Source organism: Malaclemys terrapin, chromosome 4, assembly GCF_027887155.1.
Source record: "Malaclemys terrapin pileata isolate rMalTer1 chromosome 4, rMalTer1.hap1, whole genome shotgun sequence".
NCBI classification, from domain to species: Eukaryota; Metazoa; Chordata; order Testudines; family Emydidae; genus Malaclemys; species Malaclemys terrapin.
Window position 1 is genome coordinate 13855055 of NC_071508.1, and position 22253 is coordinate 13877307.

Consider the following 22253-nt stretch of genomic DNA (forward strand, 5'->3'; position numbering starts at 1 on the left):
AACTTTTGCTCTATGAGTTGCTATCTCTGAGGCATTCTATACATGCAGAGGGATTTCCAGAGCAACGTATTTACTTGTTCTGTAACAAAAGCTACAGTGGTAGAAAATGCAGCTTCTCTTTACAACAGACCTCATAGTCTACTCTATCCATGCATCAGGGGAAACCCAAATCTTCTCTTCTCCTTCTTTATGTATATACACCTGCTACCAAGTTACACCTGCAAACCTAAAACTGCCATGCCAGAACTTTTAACTCTTTGATGTATTAGACAGCACATCCCCTACACATAGCAAGCTAGCAGGCTGCAGACCAGACAGTCAAGTGCATTGAACATTTATTTTATACCTGAAATGAGAGACAGAGCTGATAATACCTCCTAAGGGCCCTTTTGCTTCAGTAAGGGTGTAATATGATTCTCAGTCGTCAAGATCAACTGCTAAACCCCCTAGCCTTCATGCTGAGGTTCATTTTCTTCTCCCTTCTATTTAGTATTTAAATGACAAAGTCTGAATTTTAAGCACATCTCTAATTAAGCTATAGCACAGTAATAATACATGTATTTAATCTGAAGATCCCCATGTACCTTAGCAACATGGATAAGTTTACAAACCTATGAAAACAGAGGCACAGAGATTAAGACCATTTGTGTCTTTGTATAAGATTTGTTTAAAGTGTAATTTATTATTGAAAATTTCTATTTGTGCACAAGGGGTCAAATCCATTTCCGCCCACCCCACAAATCATGGAAAATGAAAATACAGTTTTGTGCTAAAGCGCTAGTAGCCAGTTGCTGCCCTCGACGCTTTTCTGATCCAAGTGTTCTAAGCTGCAAACGCGGCGGCTCGTTGTCAGCCATATAAATAAAAATCACACTTTAAAAAAAAAAAATTTAGAGTTTCAGGAAACCGTTATTCCGGGAATCCATATCACAAACGTGCTCTTTTTGCCTTTCAGATAGACCGTGTTTAGAGTGTTAACAGACACATTCAAATGTCAGATTTGAATAGATACTTGCGTGCTGATCCATTTTCCTATCTGGGTGAGTAACACTTGAACCCAGCAGGGTGGTTTAGTTTTTACAGAATTCTTCACTAGGGAATAGCAGAGGGAGAGTCCCTCGGAGGCCACCATTGTAACACACACTCAGATAATTTTAAAAGCAGGGAAAACCCCTTCTTACAAAACTGTTACTGATATTTAAGCTCCTGGGTTACCCTGTAAGGTCTTGTGATGACCCACCCCCATCTGTGCTGTCCTATGTGTCACTTACTGCTGCCCATGCTCATGGTCATGTTATAAAATGAAAAAGGAAGTCCAAGATTTCTCAAGCACACAATAGGGTGAGCCACTTTGTGTGTGCGCAGAAGGAACCTCTTCATAATCCCACTAGCAATCTTCAAAGGTCTGAAAGAATGAAACAAGAACAAATCAATCAAGAGCTTAGCATTTCCACGGGTGGCAATGGCAAAGCCTTTGTAAATTAGCAGAGATATTTCTATGAACCTGTTTGAGCTGCAGCTGACCTTGATTATGCCAGCTTAATTTTAAACTCAGCACCCACATCTGGAGCTAGGCACATCTGAAAAATCTAGCCCAGATATAGATGCGTAAATGGGAGTTGAGTTCTTTGGAAAATCTGGCTCCATTTGCAAGTGTTGAGCACTTGAAAATACGACCTTGATAGATCAGGGAACTCAAAGTCAGAACTTCTGCGTTTTGTTGCCATCTCTGCCACTGGCTTGCTGTACCACTATAATCAAGACACATGAGGATCAAATTTCCACCAGCTTTGGATGTCTCTGCTGCTGGGTGCCCAACTTTAGATAAAGTCCCTGATTTTCAGAAGTTCTGAGCACCTGCAGTTCCCACTAAGCTCAGCAGCTCTGAAGCTGTGTCTACACCGCAGTTAGAAGGGAGCCCCCCAGCCCAAGTAGAACTCGCTAATGGGGGTCGAGCTAGTGCACTAAAAATAGCAATGTGGACATTTGCAGCTTGGGCTCTCAAGCCCATCTGACTCCCAGGCTTGAGAGCCTGAGCAATGTCCTGCTATTTTTAAAACTCCTAGCTTAAGCCTTTTTAGTGCAAATCTGTCTACCCAGGCTGGCAGCCTCACTCCCAGCAGCACCCTGAAACTGAGACCCAAGGATGTCGAACTGGGCACCTGAAAAGCAAGGCACTCAAAATTAAGAGACACTTCTGCAAATATTGGCCCTGAACTCTGAATGAGGCAGGGATCCTGTGGAAAAAATAGCTTGTGATCATGTAATGAAAAGGTTCTATCATAATGCATATGCACAAAGGGGCTGAATTAAGTTTGTGCAGGCAACTTAATTCTGACGTTCCCTACTTTGAGTCCTTGACTTTGCAGCCTTATCAATTTTCTGTGTCAGTTTGTGTGTGTGATTTCCTAGGTTTTTTTAAAAGCAAATTAAATTCCACCATGTGGAACCATATTGAGCCTCACATGGGTTGTCAGCAGGGCTTGGACCTTTAGATCCACAGTAAAGTCCTCTACATATTCAGCTAACAAAGTAATGGATAGCAGTTGTAGGCTGTTATCCTCTATGTGGTCCAGCCTCTAGACGGGGATGAGAAAACAGTGCTCACATTATTGCCAGATCAGGTCCTCTGTGCTCCCCACTTTTTACCTTGTGCTTATATGCACAGCAATCTTCATCTGTGACAGGGTCTGGCCCCAAATGGGAATAACACTTACCTGCATCTCAGAGGTGTCATGGCCAGGCTTAATTAGCACCTGTGAAGCATATTTTGATACTCAGATGGTTAGTACTATAGATTCATAGATTCACAGGCAATAAGGTACCATTATGATCATCTAGTCTGAGCTCCTGCATAACACACCAGAATTTCACCAAATGGTTCCTACATCAAGCCCATATCCACTTAGAAGAGGTCTTAGAAGAATATCCAGGTTTGATTTAAATACTTTAAGTGATGGAGAATCTACTATATCCCTAAGCATAACTACTATACAAGTGTAACTAAGGAGGCTCATGAAATAGGAATTATGAAAGGAACCCTCTTGTAAGGGGTGTCCAAAGCTCCTACAATGCCCGACATAGCCACACAAAGCATAAGACATTAGTAGAGCTGATATGTAATTCATGATGGATCATTTATTCAACCTTTTTTGCCTGGTTTTTTCACTGTTCATAAATTGCCTGCAAACAATTCACAAACTTCTCAGATGGATCCCTTTTCCTGTTGAAATGCAAAATTCAACCCTGGCCTTGCACAAAGCCACACAGAGCATATCAATGACATCGTTTTCAAAATGCACACAGCATTGGCCTAACCCTGCTTTCATTGAAAGAGTATATTAAGTCTGAATAAACACATAGTGTTACCTCTATATATGGCATTTGAGAGACCACTGCTGGAATAGTGTGTTTCTGATGTCTACACTTCAAAAAAGGATGTTGAAAAACTGGAAAGGGTTCAGAAAAGAGCCACAATAATGATTTGAGGTGTGGAAAACTTGCCTTATAATGAAAGACTTAAGAAGCTCTATTTAATTTACCCAAGAAAAGGTTAAGAGGTGATTTGATCACAGTCTACATGTACCTAGATGGGGAATTTCTGATAGTAGAATCTAGCAGAAAAGGGCACACCAATATCCAGTGTTTGGAAGAAGCTAGGCAAATTCACACTGGGAATCAGGGTTAAACTTTTCACAGTGAAGGTAATTAACATCTGGAACAACTCACCTAGGGATGTGGTGGATGCTTGAAGTCTTTACATTGTTGGCTGTCTTTCTAAAAGAGATTCTATGACTCAAACAGAAGTTATGGGCTTGATGCAGAAATTATTGGATGAGGTACTCTGTAAGGTCCTCTACCCGTTAAGGAGATCAGTCATGTTGCTAAATTCAGAGCAAGACTTCTAAAAAAGCAGGTGTCTAGAAGTGAAAAATCTCATGTGATGCTTGGAGAAAGAAAGAGATCCCCTCTATCTTGACCCCACCAGGAACTGTTAGTCATCAGAACACAGCTGCAGATAGGGCAAGCAAGATTGCTTAATTAATGCCATTCGCATCAGATGAACAACAAGGACTGTGAGTCTGTATGAGTTTCCCCATAAGTGTCACAATTAAAGGTGGGATTTCACACATACACAGATGCGAAACGGGGGATTTTGGGAAAGAAAAGGAAGCAATATCTTGATTTGATAGTCTGGAAATCTAGGGGTTTAACAACAGTACGTATACAACATACTGCAGAGTCAGATGACTAATTAATACATTAGAAATGACATGCAGTGACAAGTTTCCCTGGTGTGCGCACAATAAGATTACTTAGCAGTTACCTGTTCCCGCCATATTGAATGGATTATTAGAGAAATAGAATCAACACAGATCAGCAATGTCTGTGCTTCAAAAATGTATTAGGGTGGGATTTTCAAAGGTTCTTAAAGGAATCAGGTGCCCAACTCCAATTAATCTCAGAGGTAAAATTTTCAAAAGTGCTTAAGTGACTTAGGTGCCTGATTCCAAAATCAATGGAAGTCTCTTAAGTGCCTGTGGGCCATGTTTTGGAAGGTATTTAAGATGCAAATAGGCACCTAATGGGATTTTCATAAGCACCAGGCACTTAATTTCCATTTAAATCAATGTAAATTAGAAATCAGTGGGAGTTAAGTGCCCAGGGGCTTCAAAAATTTCTACTGGGCACCTGTCTGCACCTTTTGGTGCCTAAATACCTTTAAAAATCTAGTGCTACACCTCTTTTGATAATAGGATTTAGGTGCTTTTGCAAATGTTACCCGCCCTTTAGGTGCTTTTCACAATCCCAGCCTTAGCTGTCAAGTACCCATGGCTGACATGGATTATAATTGTCCCTTCAGCAACGCTTACGCATTCAGCTCACTAGTGAAAGTCAGTATCATTCTCCTAGCCCCATCAAGAGTAGCGGAACTGGAAAAATTTCCCTCATTAGTTTATCCACTCCAGAGCCCATAACAAAATGTAGCTTCTTTCTAAATGTTACTGGTTTGAGTGAGACGGGATTAAAATGGGATTATTCACCTGAGTAAGGGTTCAGCAGCATAAGGAAAGGATGCAAAATCAGGGCCACAGTATATGTACACTTCATTATGAGCAGGGTCAGAGCACCACTTGCTCGCAGTGCACAATGAGATGTATAGCGAGACATAGGAGTGGAGCTTGTTCAGGAAGGACAGGCGGGGGGAAAAAACAGAGGAGGTGTTGCATTCTACATTGGGAATATATACACTTGTTCTGAGGTCCAGAAGAAGGTGAGAGAGAAACCAGTTGAAAAAGTCTCTAGGTAAAGATAAAAGAGGGGGAAATAGGGGTGATGCTATGGCAGGGGTCTACTATAGATCACCAAATCAGGAAGAGGAGGTGGACAAAGCATTTCTAGAACTAATAGAAATATTCAAAACACAAGGCCTGGTACTAACAGGCGACTTTAACTACCCAGACATCCACTGGAAAAGTAATATGGCAAAAAATAAAATGGCCCCAAGTCCTTGGAAAGTACCGAGGCCAACTCTTTGTTTCAGAAAGCCGAGAGAAAAAACAGGAAGGCCGCCATTTTAGATCTGATTCTGAGCGACAGGGAGGAATTGGTTGCAAATCTGAAGGTAGAAGGCACCTGGGTGGCAGCGTACATGAAATTGTAGATTTCACTAATCTAAGGAAAGGAAAGAGTAAGAGCAATAGAATAAGGACAATGGACTTCAAAAAGCAGATTTTAACAAATTCAGAGAATTGGTAGGTAAGGTCCCATGGGAAGAAAATCTGAGGGATAAATTAGCTCAGGAGAGCTGGCAGTTTCTCATAACGACAATATTCAAGGCACAACTGCAAAACTATCCTGATGTGAAGGAAGAACAGGAAGAACAGTAAGAGGACAACATGGCTCCATCAGAAAGCTCTTTAATGACCTGAAAATCAAGAAAGAAACCTACAAAAAGTGGGAACATGGACAAATTTGCTAAGGAGAAGTACAAATGGAGAGCTACCGCACAAAATGAGAAACACCTAGCCAGGGACATAAAAGTCCAAAAGAGAGATTCTTTAAATACATTAGGAGCAAGAGAAAACTGAAGGAAAGTGTAGGTCCCACTTAGAGGAGAAGGAGAGTGAATAACTGATGTCAACAAAAAGGCTGAGATGTTTCATGCCTATTTTGCTTAGCCCTGGTCTACACTGGGGGGGGAAGGGGGGGAAATCGACCTAAGATACGCAACTTCAGCTACGAGAATAGCGTAGCTGAAGTCGACGTATTTAGGTCGTTTTACCGCAGCGTCTTCACGGCGCTGAGTCAACTGCTGCCGCTCCCTCGTCGACTCCGCTTGCGCCTCTCTGGAGTCGACGGGAGTACCGGAGTTGACGGGAGAGCGCTCGGGGATCGATTTATCGCGTCTAGACTAGACATGATAAATCAACCCCTGATAGATCAATCGTTACCCGCCAATCCGGCGGGTAGTGTAGACCTGCCCTTTGTCTTCACTAAAAAAGTTAAGAGTGACCAGACATTTAACACAAATAATATCAATGAGGGAGAAGGAACACAAGCCAAAAATGGGGAAAGACAAGGTTAAAAAAATATTTAGATAAGTCAGATGTATTCAAGTCAGCAGGGCCTGATGAAATTTACCCTAGGATAACTAAGAAACTAGCTGAAGCAATCCTGGAATCATTAGTAATTATCTTTGAAAACTCCTGGAGGATCGGTGAGGGCCCAGAGAACTAGAAAAGGGCAAACATAGTAACTACCTTTAAAAGGGGCAACAGAGAAGAACCAGGAAATTATAGGACAGTCAGCTTAACTTTGGTACCTGGATACTGAAGCAAATTATTAAACCATCAATTTGTAAGCACTTAGAGGATAAGAGAGTTATAAGGAATAGCCAGCACAGACTTGTCAAGAATCGCACCAAACTAACCTAATTTCTTTCTTTGGCAAGGTTACTCACCTAGTGGATGGGGAGAAGTGGTAGACAGGATATATCTTGATTTTATAAGGCTTTTGACACAGTTCTACATGACTTTCTGATAAGCAAACTAGGGAAATGTGGTCTAGATTAAATTACTTTAAGGTGGGTACAGAACTGGTTGAAAGACTATGTAAATTGTAGTTATCAATGGTTCACTGTCAAACTGGGAAGATGTATGTAGTGGAGTCCCACAGGGGTCAGTCCTGGGTCTTGTACTAATCAATATTTTCATTAATGACTTGGATAATGAGGTGGACGGTATGCTTATAGAATGTGCAGATGACACCAAGTTGGGAGGGGTGCAAGCTCTTTGGAGGACAGGATTAGAATTAAAAATGACGTTGAAAAATTGGATAATTGATCTGAAATCAACAAGATGAAAATCAATAGAAACAAGTGCAAAGTCCTGCATTTAGGAAGGAAAAATCAAATGCACAACTACAAAATGGGGAATAACTGCCTAAGTAGTAGTACTGCCGAAAAGGATCTGAGCTTATAGTGGATCAGAAATAGAGGAAGAGTCAGCCATGTGATGCAATCACTAAGGCTAATATACCCTCTGTTCAGACTTGACGGAGACCTTCACTTTGTCTCTGTATCATCAGAAGTTTCCTTTAATCCTCTGATTTCTTTATTGGTATCGTTTACTCTAAAGCCTGTACCAGTTACATGAATTGTGGCTTTACATGTAGTCTTGACATCAAAGTGGTGATAAGCAGTTCAACCAGTATGCCACTTTTCAAAGCCCAGCAAAGGTCAGCTGTTTCTCTCTGAAGCCCCAAGTCAATTTCCAACTGGCCTGGCTCTGCTCAGGAATGCTTCAAACCACCAAAATAACAGTCCTGACCCCTGGAAATGTCATTTCCAGGAGCAATTATTTATTTGGAGATGGCACATTTTAGTAGCTAGAGTAGTGTACCAGGAATCAGGACACCTGCATTCTTTTCCCTACTCTGCCCCTCGCTCACAGTGTGATCTCGCACAAAAACACTTAACCTGACGTTGGCTCAGATTTCCCATCAATAAAAAATGGAAGGATACTTACCCACCTTTGTAAAGCAATTGGAAATCTTTGTAGCAAATGCTCTGTATAAGTACACAATGCTATTGCATTTCAGGAATGATAGCATGGAATAAAGATACTGCAACATCTGTATATTTACAGTATTACTGTATATTACCCTGGCTGGTGTGCAATATGATCAGTGTTTTAGGCAGCCATTGTGCAATATTACCCATGCTGGGCTCAGCAGAGGTGGAATATCTGCCAGACAGCATAGTGTAGGGGAATACTATTATTCCCCTCTGTATATCAGGGGTGCAAGATAGTACTGAACATGAGTGCAATTTCTCCTGTTGTATACTGCAAGGCCACCGCATTTATTCCCCATGCTGCATTCCTCAGGTGTGCAGGACCATATATGATGTACTGCAGGGGTTTACTATTCCCCTAACTGCAGTATCTTGCAATGCACACTGCAATGCATCTTGCAGTGAGCAATATCGCTGGGTTGTAGCGTATCGCCTATGCACAGGGAAGTTCTTAGAAGATTGTGGGAAATGGAGCAGAAGTGCATGAATGACTTTTCAGTAACATTCTTTCCTTCCTGAAAATGTCTTGTTGGCAAACGTAAAATCTATTTCCTAAAGATTTAGAGATACACCCACATCCCTGGACATACATTCATTCATTCAACCACCACGTAGTAGTGCGCAGTGAATGTGTTTCCATAGCACTAGGCAAGAGCGAGTCAGAGTGAAACTGCACGCTCAAGATCTCGGATGCAAGTCTCTGCAAAACGGAAACAGAGGTAAACACAAAGCAGCATTTCACACAGAGGAGCTAGTTTCCTTTATGGAATGGACAAAGCACGGGCTCGTCCTGCAGTCTTTGTACAGGAAGAGGCCAAATGCTGCTCTTAGTTACAACAGTGTAAATCTGGAGCAAATAGAGGTCAACCATAACTGGGGGTAGATCGTCAACTGGCGTAATCGGACATAGCTCCACTGATTTCAATGGAACGGTAACAATTTAGACCAGCTGAGATCTACCTCTGCCCTTTACATGTCCATTAAGAGTCTTAATCCTGTTCCCATTGAAGTCAAAGGTAAATCTCTCCATTGGCTTAAATGGTGCAGAATTGGGATTCAGACTTGCTCAAGGTCCCATCTCTAGATAATGCTGCACAAAGAAACTACTAAAGAAAAATAAATAGGCCAACTACTTCCTCTGGGGCTCATGTTCTGAGGCTAAACCAGACCTGGATACGGGAGACTCTCCGGGGCAGAGAGGCCTGCATTTGACAGAGGATTAGGTCTTGCACTGAAATAACTAAATCAGTTTTAATTCACACCTTTTGTCATTTTGGTGCAAGTCTCTGTGCAGACACTTATTCTGCAAGAGTGCCCATACCTAGACTTGCACCAAAGCAGCCATCCATTTCAGTGTAAGTTTTGCATATAAATTAGCCCTGAGACATTGTCTACATCAGAAAGTTGCACTGTTTAACTTAAGGTGTAAATTTAAATTGATTCAATAAACTGGTGCTAATTCCCACACACTCCTGTGTGGTTTAGTTTCAGTTGATTGGGAACAGGTTTCAGCCATCCCAAAGTAAGCTACTCTTAAACTGAAATATGAGTATCCACATGGGGGGCTGCACTGGTTTAATGAATCAGTTCAAAAAGTTCTCTCCTGTAGGCAAGATCTTAGATATTGGTCTTTTCTCGATCCTCGTCAGCTTCCTCATTCCGTCTGTCTCTGGCTACGTCAGAGGATAGGAAGAGAAATGGATTCTAAAATGACTGATATAAGAGATGATTCAGATCATGTCCAATGTCCAGGGCAATGATTCATTAGAAATGCCCCTGCTCTTGTCTTTTGAAAGTGTGTCACCCATTCAAAAAAACCCACAGGCATAGATAGGTATTGTGACAAAGTTCCTCCTCTATCTTGGTGGGTCCTGCGCTTATTGGCGGATTTTCTTGCCTCAGAGATTCACCATGTGGGTTGGGGAACAGCCCAGAGACCTTTCCCTCTGGAAGAACCCACAGCCCAGGTCAATTGGGAGATTTGGGGGGAACCCGGGCCCACCCTCTACTCCGGGTTCCAGCCCAGGGTCCTGTGAACTGCAGCTGTCTATAGTGCCTCCTGTAACAGCTGCATGACAGCCACAACTCCCTGGGCTACTTCCCCATGGCCTCCTCCCAACACCTTCCTTATTCTCACCACAGGACCTTCCTCCTGGTGTCTGATAACGCTTGTGCTCCTCAGTCCTCCAGCAGCACACCCTCTCACTCTCAGCTCCCTGTGCCTCTTGCTCCCAGCTCCTCACACTCTCACCACAAACTGAAGTGAGCTCCTTTTAAAACCCCGGTGCCCTGATTAGCCTGCCTTAATTGATTCTAGCAGCTTCTTCTTGATTGGCTCCAGGTGTCCTAATTAGCCTGCCTGCCTTAACTGGTTCTAGCAGGTTCCTGATTACTCTAGTGCAGCCCCTTCTCTGGTCACTCAGGGAACAGAAAACTACTCATCCAGTGACCAGTATATTTGCCCTCTACCAGACTCCTGTACCCCACTGGTCTGGGTCTGTCACAGTATCTTCTCCATTAGAGGGAAAATTGTCCCATTGCAATCTTCCTATTCTCTGTTTCATTCCTTTGTTCCTAGTCAGTCATGCCCTGGGGCCAACTATCAATTTGCTTCCTTCATGTGTATCTCCCTGAATTGCAAAGATACTAACCTTAATATAGAATACTTCTCATTAATAATTCTTCGGGCTTCGCTAGCATCTTTGCTTCAAGGCCCTCTAAGGGGTTTTCCAGCACAAACTAATTGCGCTTCATAGAGAACTGTAGAACAGAGAGGTGAAGTGACTTATCCAAGGTCATGCGATGAGTCAGTGCTCACAGTAACACGGCGGTTTCCAACCTTCTTTCATTTGCGGACCCCTAAAAAATTTCAAATGGAGGTGCAGATCCCTTTGGAAATCTTAGACATAGTCTGCAGTCCCCCGGGGGTCTGTGGACCATAGGTTGAAAATAGCAAATTGCTTCAAAACAACACCTGCCCTTAAAAAAACAAAAAACAAACGTTAAGGTTATTTCTACTTTCTCTTTCCTAAATACAAGATGTTCTGACAACTATTTTGAGCCTTTCTTGCAATGACTCAGCAAAAAAAAAAAACACACACACACCAAAAAAAAAACAATAACAAAAAGAGAGACGTCCTGATAGGAAAGCGGAAACGGAAAGAAGTGTCAGAGGAAATATCTTCAGCACCGAAATGGTTATTTTTCTGACTGCCGCTGTGATAATTTTCACGATGTGATACCATTACGCCCCAGTTCATGCAGCCAGCACGGAGTCGCGGGTGTAAGGTTATTGTAAGGGTGTCCGTTTCCAGGAAGCCAAGCAGGACTAAAGCAAGCCAGAAACACAAATACCACAACTCATTGATGTATTTTAACCCCAAACCTTAGTGCTAAGCACAGGCTTCCATGACACACATGCCCAGTTGGTCCCACAGATACAGCTGCCAAATGAGAAAACACTTGGGCACCAGCTCAATCATAATAAACAAATGTTGCTCCTTACAGACCATCTATGAAGCTGGTCAGGTTAGAATAAGACAACCCCACAATCCCTAATACCAAAGGTGCCACCTATTAGAATCATAGAATATCAGAGTTGGAAGGGACTTCAGGAGTTCATCTACTCCAACCCACTGCTCAAAGCAGGACCAATCCCCAGACAGATTTTTGCCCCAGATACCTAAATGGCCCCCACAAGGATTGAACTCACAACCCACAGTTGCAGTGCTGTTAATCTGGAGCCCAGTGGTGTTGGGAGTTCTGGTCTCTGAGTTGTTTTGCAGGTAGGTACGTGAGTGTTTGCAATGAAAGAAGCAATGGGTTATATTTATCCCTGCCATGAGCGCCATGTGGGCAGTCCTCTGTACCTGCAGGGAGCCCCACTGAAGTCAACTTGACTTCTCCTCTGTACTGGATTGTAGCCTTATATTGGAAGCTTTCCAACGGAAGAAGCCATATTAATCTCTGGATCTGTATGGCACACAATGCAATGGGAGATGAATCCTGTGACTGCGGCCTTTGGAAGCAACCACAACAATGATGATTTAGATCAGGGGTTCTCAAACTGGGGGTCGGGACCCCTCAGGGGGTCATGAGGTTATTACATGGGGGGGTCACGAACTGTCAGTCTCCACCCCAAACCCCGCTTTGCCTCCGGCATTTATAATAGTGTTAAATATATTAAAAAGTGTTTTTAATTTATAAGGGTCTCACTCAGAGGCTTCCTATGTGAAAGGGGTCACCAGTACAAAAGTTTCAGAACTACTGATTTAGATAATCTGGGCACTTTACCTACAATGGCTCCCAGACTATTAAGAGTGGATTGATTCTATTCTCGGCTCTGCCACTGACTGTCTGGGTGACCTTAGGCAAGACACTGTCTCAATCTGTGCTTCAGTTTCCCCATTTGAAATGGCAACAATGATACTTTGTCTTCCTTTGTAAAGTTCTTTGAGAGCCTCAGGTGAAAAGGGCCATAAGTGGTAAGTACTGTTGTTATATCCAGTGGCTGGGATGCTCAAAGCTTATGACCCTCGAATAGCCACATTGGCAACTAGCCAGGAGCCCAATAGTTGCACCTTAGCAAAAGTAAATGCAAGACTACCATAAAATGTCCTTTACAGATCTAGAGCTTTGTTGAATTAAAACAAAACAAAATGTCATGAGCCAAAATTCTAACCCCCAAATAAAATCATTTTTATAAAACCAACAGAGTCTCCATTTATTCTGATCATGTGAATTTATTCAAATGTATTTTCCTTGGAATGTCAAGCCATATCTTAGAGTTCGGAAATCAGATGTAGGATTGTATTAGGATGGCCTGCCATCGGATATCCAAATCCTATATTTGGTCGCTTAGATCAAAATATAAGTGCACAAATTGGACAATTACTTACCAAACTGAGGATGATTCAAATGCAGAATCTGGATGTCCTATAAAAGTGCCAGAAAAATTAGGCTCTATAGGCTTAATATATCCCATTGACTTCAGAGAGTTATAGCAGGGATTGGTTTGGCCCTATGTTTCTTAATTATGCAAACTTTTCTTTCTTCCTTTTTAAAATGTTGATTGAAAGAGCACTTGAATTGCCAGACTGGGTCAGACCCACGGTTCACCCAGCTCAGTATCCCATCTCTGACAGCGGCCAGCACCAGATGCTTCAGAGGAAGGTGTAAGAACTCCTGTAGCAGGCAGGTGTTCCTGTCGTGTCAACTTCTTCCACTGCAGAACCATTCACAGCAGTGAGCAGCTCTTTACTTGTTCTTCTGTTCCCTTGAACTTTGCAGACATTATTTACATATCCCTGAAAAAAATAGACCAAAAACTGATAGGTTCTTGCCAGTTTGTTCCCCTCATTTGTTCTTGTCTCATTAAACTAGTTTCCTAAAAGCTTCTGAGATGATAGTATTTGCATAAGTCCTATATGCTTTGAGTGATAAATTTAAAACAACACAGAGCAGTGGCTTTAAAGGGGAAGGAGGAGTTTTCTTTAAACTTCAAAGAAATAAAGTTAACTAGTAGTAAAAAGCATGCATTTGTCTGGTGGCAACTACAATAGATCCTGCAAGACCTACTACATGGTTTTCCTGCAGTCTAATCACACATTTACTTCACTACCTCTGTCCGTATATTACAGATATAATGCAGCTAGGGTAAGGGTATCTATTAGTGATTAGCCCACACTATAAAAATAGGAACATAAGTATTGCCATACTGGATCAAACCCACGGTTCATCTAATCCAATATCCTACCTCTGACACTGGCAGAATCAGATACTTCAGAGGAAGGTGAAAAGAAAACTAGAAGTGAATAATTCTGAAATAGCCTGCTGTTAGGGTAAGTTTCTTCCTCAACTTTCTCAGTTAGAGGTTGACTTATTCAACTCCAAAGTTGGAGGGTGTTCATAACTGGGCTTCTGGTCCAGACCAATCTCAAATAACCTGCACATACTATGACGTTGTACCCCATAATGCTTTATGGAAATATGCTTATGAGTGTAAATATGACATAACTGGAATAGGTGTTATGCTAGATATGCCATGTAACATATCTTTGCAAAGGTTATGTTCTTCTGCATGTATTCATCCTATTTGTATGCATGTATCATTTTTTTAGTCAAAGTTATGAATATGTGCACTTGTTTAATTTTAAGTAGCCTCAGTGAAGCAGTTGGTCAGCTTCCTGAGAAAAGACTATTCTCAGTAAGTACCCAATCAAGAAACACTTAAGCCAACAATGAATTTTGAGATGCCAATCCACATCTGAGCTTTCCTGGGAATGTGGCTTGGCTTGTAAGGAACTGAGTCATGCATGGACATGTGACTTGCCCATGTGACTCCAAAACTCTATCTTGGAGCTGGATTCTGCATAGGAGAGGAGAAGGGGTTTCCACCCACAAGAGAAGTTTATTTAAGCCCCTGGAAACCCCTCCATTTTGTCTTCAGCTGGCTCAAGAGGTAGCCTCTCCACCCCCAAAGGAAACCTGAAAGAAACTGGAACAAAGGACAGTAACCACAGGGATGAGAGTGATTGCTGGACCCAGAATAGAAGGAGGCTAGTCTGTAAAAGAAGCTTACTGGAACATCTCTGAGGGTGAACTTTCATCTGTAATCCCTTTCTTACTGTATTAGGTTTAGACTTGTGTGTTTTATTTTATTTTGCTTAGTAATTCACTTTGTTGTCTGTTATTACTTGGAACCACTTCCCTACTTTTTGTATTTAATAAAATCACTTTTTACTTATTAATTAACCCAGAGTATGTATTAATACCCGGGTGGGGGGGGGGGAGGAACAACTGTACATATCTCTCTATCAGTGTTATAGAGGGTGAACAATTTATGATTTTACCCTGTATAAGCTTTATATAGGGTAAAACGGATTTATTTGGGGTTTGGACTCCATTGGAAACTGGGCATCTGGGTGTTGAAGACAGAAACACTTTTAGGTTAAGCCTGCAGCTTTTGGGGGATGTAGTTCAGACCTGGGTCTGTGTTTGTAGCAGGCTAACATGTCTGGCACAACCAGGCAGGGTTCTGAAGTCCCAAGCTGCCAGGGAAAATGGGCTCGGGGTAGTCTCAGCACATCAGGTGGCAATCCCAAGAGGGTTTCTGTGATCCAACCCATCACACAGACCTCCTACAGTTTTTGCTTGAAAGTCTGGAAGATGCCAAAGTTATACAGGTTCAATCGCTTCACTCTTTGTACGAAAAGCAATAAAGAAACTAAAAATGAGGTGGCTGAAAATGAAATAGCCTAAAGATACGAGGAACATCCTTATTTTAAATGAGCAGAAAAGGGAAAACTATGACAGTTTTTAAAAGATTAATGGGAATAGTTGGTATTTATAAGCCCTTTCACCCAGAAACTCTTAAACTTTGATCAAATTCTCTTCAGTGACCCACACTGCAGTTCTCCCTTAAAAATGCTGCACTTACATAGAATTTGGGAATTGTATCTGAAGACTAGGAATCAGAGCCAATGCTTATTGATTTGAAGACAATAGGAAGACTTCCATTGACTTGAGTGGGCATGGGATCAGACCCTCAACTCCCATGATGTTAACACTACTAAAATTACTATTACACATATTTATAAAGTGCATGTCACTGTGGTATCTGAGCACACACCAAGGGCCTAGTTGAATCCAAGAGGAGAATATTGCTGTATATTGTCTGCATGAGTGTAATAAAGACAGGAGTGATTCCAGACACCCCTGCCACACAATGCCCTGTAAGAGAACGTGGCAGCTGTTTAACAGTGCACAGCAATGCTACACAAAAAGATGGTGCAAAGTGAAGAAGGTTACTATAAAGAATACTCTGTTCAATTGAAACAAACTGGATAGCGTATTTGAATGCTGAACAGGAAGTTGCAATTACTACAACTGTTGGGATTTAGCCAGACATACTTTTGGAAAAAGTCAGAAGGGATTTCCATAAACCCTAGGTAAGATTTTATTTATTGCCTCATAAGAACTTTTATTTGTTTATTGATAAAAGGTTTATTTTCACATTGAAAGGACCCGGAAATGGGAATTCATACTTCTTGGTGATAAGGGGTGAATATTTCCCTGTTCAAAAGGCTCAATCGCCATTTAAATGACATTTGCTTGGTGGTGGTGAACTAGAAAAATTCTAAATTAGGTAAATGCATTACAGAGATTTAAAAATGGAAACACTTCCCCCACCCCACCACAGGTCTTTCATGTAAAAATAGAAAATACCAATGAGAATGCAGAAGTGTCCTCCATACCACACCTTTTCATGTTCAAATTCTTTAGCCACATTCAAATTTACAAGAAGCAAGCTATGTAAAAAAAAAAATGCAGTGTCTAACACAAACGATTTGATGGGGTATGGAAAGGGGAGGGAGGGCCAGAGCACAGGAAGCCTCTTACTGGAAATTCTTGTGACCTTTGGTTTTAATGAATGACTTAAAACCCCAATATTAGTCCCCAGGAAATGGGAAAGGAAATTGAGAGCATGTCTGGAGAGTATAAAATAAGGAGCTCCATCAAGGTGAAGGCATTCAGATCTGGCTTTTTTGCCTCTTGTGAAATTGAACTAATAACTGGACCACAAGAAAGAAACTCAGCTGAGAAATGAAACTTCTCACAGCACTCATTTTCCTAGCCCTGATTGCTAGCATCAAACAGGCCAGCTGCCAGTTCTCTGAAGAAAGCTGCACAAAACTCGCCAATCTCCTGCCCCTTCGGCTCAAAGACCTGCGGATTGCATTTGATGAAGTTAAAGATTATTTTGTGAGTATGACACCTGTTAAAGCCTGTCGCCTTCTGTCTACTGCTTTTGCACTTTCAGTGATTTGGCAAACCCACACACAGGAGACAGGCTCCTTTGGGCAGAAAAGATTTAGATGCAGGCATACTGTGTTTTGCGTTCGCTGCTGTGGGTGAAATAAATAGTTTAGTTTCATCACTTGCTAAGGGGAGAGAAAATGTGCAAAGATTTTTTGCTATCCAGTCGCAGTTACTGAAAAATCAGCAGCTTTCACAGTGAATTTTAAGGCATTTTAATTTTTTTTGACATGGCATTTAAAATGATTCCTTTACTGACGGGGATAAATTCAACTCTGGTGTAAGTGGGTGCAACTCCATTGAAGTTAATGATGGATGAGATGGAAATATTTCACTATAGCTTTCAAGTTGTGTTAAAGAACAAACATTAAGCTACAACCAAAGCCAGAAAGACATTATTCTGTGTCTAGAGAATTTAGTGCACATTTCCCTCTCCTGCATGGGAATGCTATCTGTGAATAGATTGCCCGGGTGGCATTAAACCTTTGTGGTGGGAGATGTATTGGAATGGTCTTGCTGACAGCTGAGCAAAGTAATCATGCAAAAAAGGATGCATAGCATTTGTAATTGTATTAGTACCAATATTGTCTTAAATGCATCTAAATTGCAATATAAAATCAATGGCATTATGTACTAATGATATAAAAAATTGAGATGTCATCCCTCTAGGTTAAATCACCAAATAGTGGCATTGTGTTTGTATTATCAGGCAAATTAACATGACAGTTGGTAGGTATAGAGGATTTAAGACTTTAAATCAGAGTTTGCTACAAGTCTCTGAGTGAAGTGCTGGTAACAGGATCAAGTAGTTCCTTAATAGACCTGTTGTTATATATCACAGTAATTTTGGGTGCTGTTATGTGCACACTATCTGAAGTTAAAAGAAAGTAAGCAGGGTTTGAAAGGCAGGCTAAAGAAATTAAACATGTCAAATAAATCACCCACAAATGTGATTTCATTTTTTCTGTCTTCTTTTGACTTCAAGCTAATTGCACAGACGTGGGACAGTATCAGCACCTGAATGTTATTACTGTGTGATGTGTGTGTGTATATATACATACACACACAAAAAAAACTTCTCTATGTTCAGATGCTTTTATTTCCAGTGTTTGCCTTAAGATGACAAACACACACACTCAGGCAAACCAGACAGTTTGATGAACTGAAGTACTTTTACACAGTAGAAATGAAGATATTGTAGGCTGCCTACCTTGGTAAAACTGACATTTCCATTGCATACTTTTACAGCAAGCCAAAGATGATGAACTTGACATCTTATTGCTAAAGGAGGATTTACTGGAAGATTTTAAGGTGAGAACTTTGCTGTGCACTGTGACTCTAATTCTAAGCTAATGCCATTCTAACGGAGGCAGCTGGAAGTACTATACAAAGTTTAAGGTGTTTTTAAAACTGGTAGTATGATAAAAATATCATACCTATGAAAACTGGTTTCATTGTATCTTTGCCTGTATAACATCTGTCTAAGATAGTCACTCCCTTTGAGATTGCTCTGTTTCTGTTTTCATGCTTTTGTTTGGGGGGGGGACTAGTGGTCAGCGCACAGGACTGGGAGTCTGAACTCTGGATTTCCAGGATGCTGTTGCTGTCTGTGGGCTTGGGCAAATAGCTTCACCTCTCTACATCTCAGTTTCTCCATCTTTAATGCAGGGATAATAATGCTTATTTACCAACCTCACAGGATGGCAGTACAGCACTGTGGAAAGCACTCTGTAAGGTGCATTGCATAACCCATAGAACCAAACCTCTGGTCAGTGATGACGACTGAATGACTGATTCTGACAGCTGTTTATGCCGTTTCCTGACATTTGTGGTGGCATGTCATTAACGCAACTCACTCCTCTTCCTCCAGGGTTATTTGGGCTGCCAGTCAGTGATAGACATGATCCGATTTTACCTGGATGAAGTCTTACCGAAGGCGACCAGCAGCAGCACACACACCAAGCGGAGCGTGGCCAATATTGGCATCATGCTGCTGGACCTGAAGCAGACACTGACGCGCTGTGTGAGTATTGGTCCCATTTCGCAGGTCACTTGCCAAGTTCCCAGGGAGCTGTACACAAGCTGGTATCCCAAGCAAAGCTGCAGCATGAAACCTCTGCAGCTTGATGGAGAGCTTCTTAAAAGTTCTTTGCCACCGGGGCTGAGGGGTTGCAGTACAGGTCAACAGTGAAGAGAGGGGTCTGCAAATCCATTGGTGCCGTGACTCAACAAGAAGCTAAGGGTGGTGTTATAGGGGAGAAGGCCTACAAAGGTTTTGCCAAGCCACCTTCAGACTGATCCTGCACCACTGAGGTTGATGGGAGCTTGGCCACTGATGTCAGTGTAGACAGCACAGTGACAGGCACATTAAAAATACAGCCCAGCTGGACTCTGGGGACTGACATCCTGGTCATTACATAAAAGGGAGGCAGAATTTTACTCATCATGGGGAAGATTTCAGCATATATAGACCAGAGATAGATGGACACACACAGACGGCAGCTGGGGAATGTCAGACTGGGTGACCCAAGCAGTCCCTTCAGGCCCCTGCTATCTAGGAATCTATGATTTGTATCATCAAGATTCAGTTGTAAAGTTTTAGAAATAATTATTTATTTTTTAAAGCCCAGCCTGCAGCCCTGTAATAAACACTAATCAAAGATGAATTTAAAAGGGTTCATCTGAAGCCCTTACCTGAAAGGAGCTGCTCTCACAGGCTGGGACGGCAGAACTAAAGCTGAATGCAGCCTCAGCTCCTGGAACTGCCTGGCTGTGGTGTCCTGACTCTATCATCTGGTGGTGAAATGACTCAGTCAGTGAGCAAGCAATTCAGCAAAGGGGAGGGTGAACCCTCCCTGAGAGAGCATCACACAGACTGTTTGCTGAGCTGGGTTACTAGAACTCCTCGAACATAATGGCTATTGGTATCCGCATAGGGGTAGCATCTGGAGGTCCCAGAATGGATCCAGCCACCTTTGGGTAGGGCATGGTACAAAGTCACCACAGTCCCTGCTCCAGAGAGCTCACAATCTAAAAAGACAAATGAGGGCTGAGGGGAGGGGGAAAGGATACAACATCCCTAGCAAGGGGGCCACTGGGCTAGTCCCCTTGAGAATAAATATCTGTTAATGGATTTCATTTATATCTATCACAAAAGCTTCATTTTGAAGCTGACATGGGGGAGATGAGGGGAATTTTCAAGGAAGCGAGAGAAATGGATGAGGGGAGAGGAAAGCTGGTAAAAAGCGGGAGAGCACAGCCTTGTGGGAGAGTGGGGCTGGGGAGCTGAGGAGCTGCCGTGGCAGGAGGAGTGGGGATAAAGGATTCAATAATAGTTTCCCAAGCACACACCTATTTCCAGAAAGACCCCTTTGTGCACTAGCTGGGCTGGGGCAGCCTGTCTCTCACCCATCCAGAGCTGTACCGTAAAGGAAGGCTGTTTTGTTAAAAATCCCTGGTTGCTTTCCTCCACAGCACAGATTCTTCACTTGCGAGAAGAGGAACCAAACCATAAAACAGATCAAGGAAACATACGATAAGGTAACTCTCCTGTCCAATTGCTAACCATGTCGTTCGGGAGCAATCCGTCATCCCATTCAAGTCAATAGAGTTTGGCCAATGACTTCAGTTGGAGCAGCATCAGATCCTTATGGGAAAACTCTGGGGTTGGCAATACTGAAAACATGAGAAAGTGGCCAAAAAAAAAAAAAAAAAAAGCCTGGGGGTGGAGGGAATTCCAATGCAGGTACTCATCAAATAAGTATAAATAAATAAATAACCCAGCCCCTGAAACCTGGCCCACTATTGAAACCAGATTTTTTTTACGAGGATCATTTGCTTTTGCATTTCTGGCCTGTATTGGGACCAGAAATGCTGCAACACCATAACAATGGTCCATTCGAGCTTCATACTACACCCTCCCCCCGCGCACACACACACACACACACACACTTTTTCACGTTCAAGAGAGTTAGACTTTTCAGATGAGGGTTGGAGAAGTATCAAAAGTGATGGTTGGTGAGCCAAACTGAACCTGGACTCTCGGGTTTGGCTAACACTAATACCAAAGCGAAGGACATGTTGACTCTAGACCAGTGAACTGTTAGAGGGGAAAGATAGCCCAGTCTGGGATTTTGGAGAGACATGTTCCAGTTCCTGCTCTACCAGAGACTCCTGTAAGACCTGGGGCATTCTCTGGGCCTGGATTCCCTATCTGAACAATGGGGATAAGAGCACATCCCTACCCCACCATTGTTTTGCGAAAATAAGTACACTAAAGATTATGGGGCACTCAGTAAGCACATGACTATGCAATGGGGCTGGGTCAGATAGATACAGTAACTGCACTAGCCAGAGCAACTGCAGGAAAACAAGTTTACATTGTAGACAGAATTATAGTGTGTACAAATTATCTAAACAAACATCAGTATGGTATATTATACAACCACAAATGAGTTAGTCATGAGTCTATCAGTTCACATTGTCCAAAAGCTGGTATTACGAGTCCTGTTGCAGCTGGGCAAATGTTGCATTAAAAAAATCTGCAGAGGTTTGGGGTTTTTTTTTCAAAACCATTGTTTGCTTTGAGTGTGTTTGCGTTACTTCTGTTTCTTATCCTTGAATATTCTGTCAAATGAAAGTATTTTAAGCAAGTCAAGCAGGATCGTTGTGGGAAGCCAATTTTGACTTCCTAATCACAAGCATTCCCATTGGAAACTGATCCTAAACGTTACATTCAGCCAATCAGAGAACAGAAGTATATCATAAGAGCTACATCTCCAAACAAAGCAATTCAAATTTGGAATACACTTAATGAATTGCTTGCAAACTACATATCAATTCTCCCATCACCTATGAGTTAGCTGTGATTCAACATTTGTGGTTTAATGAGAATCTGAGTAACATTTCCACTCACTCTATGAATTGTGCATCTAGGCTTATCAGGCTTTAACTTAAATTACCTTGTGATTTATTAGACACTTAATTACTAATGTGTAAAATTAATTGATATTAAGTAATTTATTTTCTCTGCTCCTCCCCTCCCCCTAGTTACAAGAGAAAGGAATCTATAAGGCAATGGGAGAATTTGACATCTTCATTAACTACATTGAAGAATACTTGATGAAGAAGATGGGAAAGTGAAACCCCAAAAAGTTCTGCATCTTTCACAACAAGGAAACTGCCGTTTTATAAAAGTAACATTAGACTCTCCAAACACATGAGACAGAGAATAATCTTATGGTTTGGGCCAAGAGTTATGGCTGAACAGTATTGATACTGTACTTTAAAAATCATATTGTGCCTACCATATTAAGTATTTATTACCTCCAATACCTCATTGTTTACATTTACAGATGTC

General features: G+C 41.9%; 1 protein-coding gene across 1 annotated transcript; it reads left to right on the forward strand.

The window, feature by feature from the left end:
- Window positions 1-16681: 16681 nt before the first annotated feature.
- IL10 (interleukin 10) lies at window positions 16682-22036 on the forward strand. The gene is made up of 5 exons (XM_054028429.1): window positions 16682-16840; window positions 18143-18205; window positions 18765-18917; window positions 20369-20434; window positions 21944-22036. Exons 1-5 carry the CDS (start codon window positions 16682-16684, stop codon window positions 22034-22036), a joined length of 534 nt encoding a protein of 177 aa, XP_053884404.1.
- Window positions 22037-22253: the final 217 nt, after the last annotated feature.

Coding starts and splice junctions, on each gene's coding strand:
- IL10 (XM_054028429.1), top strand. CDS start 16,682: ATGAAACTTCTCACAGCACTCATTTTCCTAGCCCTGATTGCTAGCATC. Junction 18,206..18,764: donor ATTTACTGGAAGATTTTAAG/GTGAGAACTTTG, acceptor CTCTTCCTCCAG/GGTTATTTGGGCTGCCAGTC. Junction 18,918..20,368: donor AGCAGACACTGACGCGCTGT/GTGAGTATTGGT, acceptor TTTCCTCCACAG/CACAGATTCTTCACTTGCGA.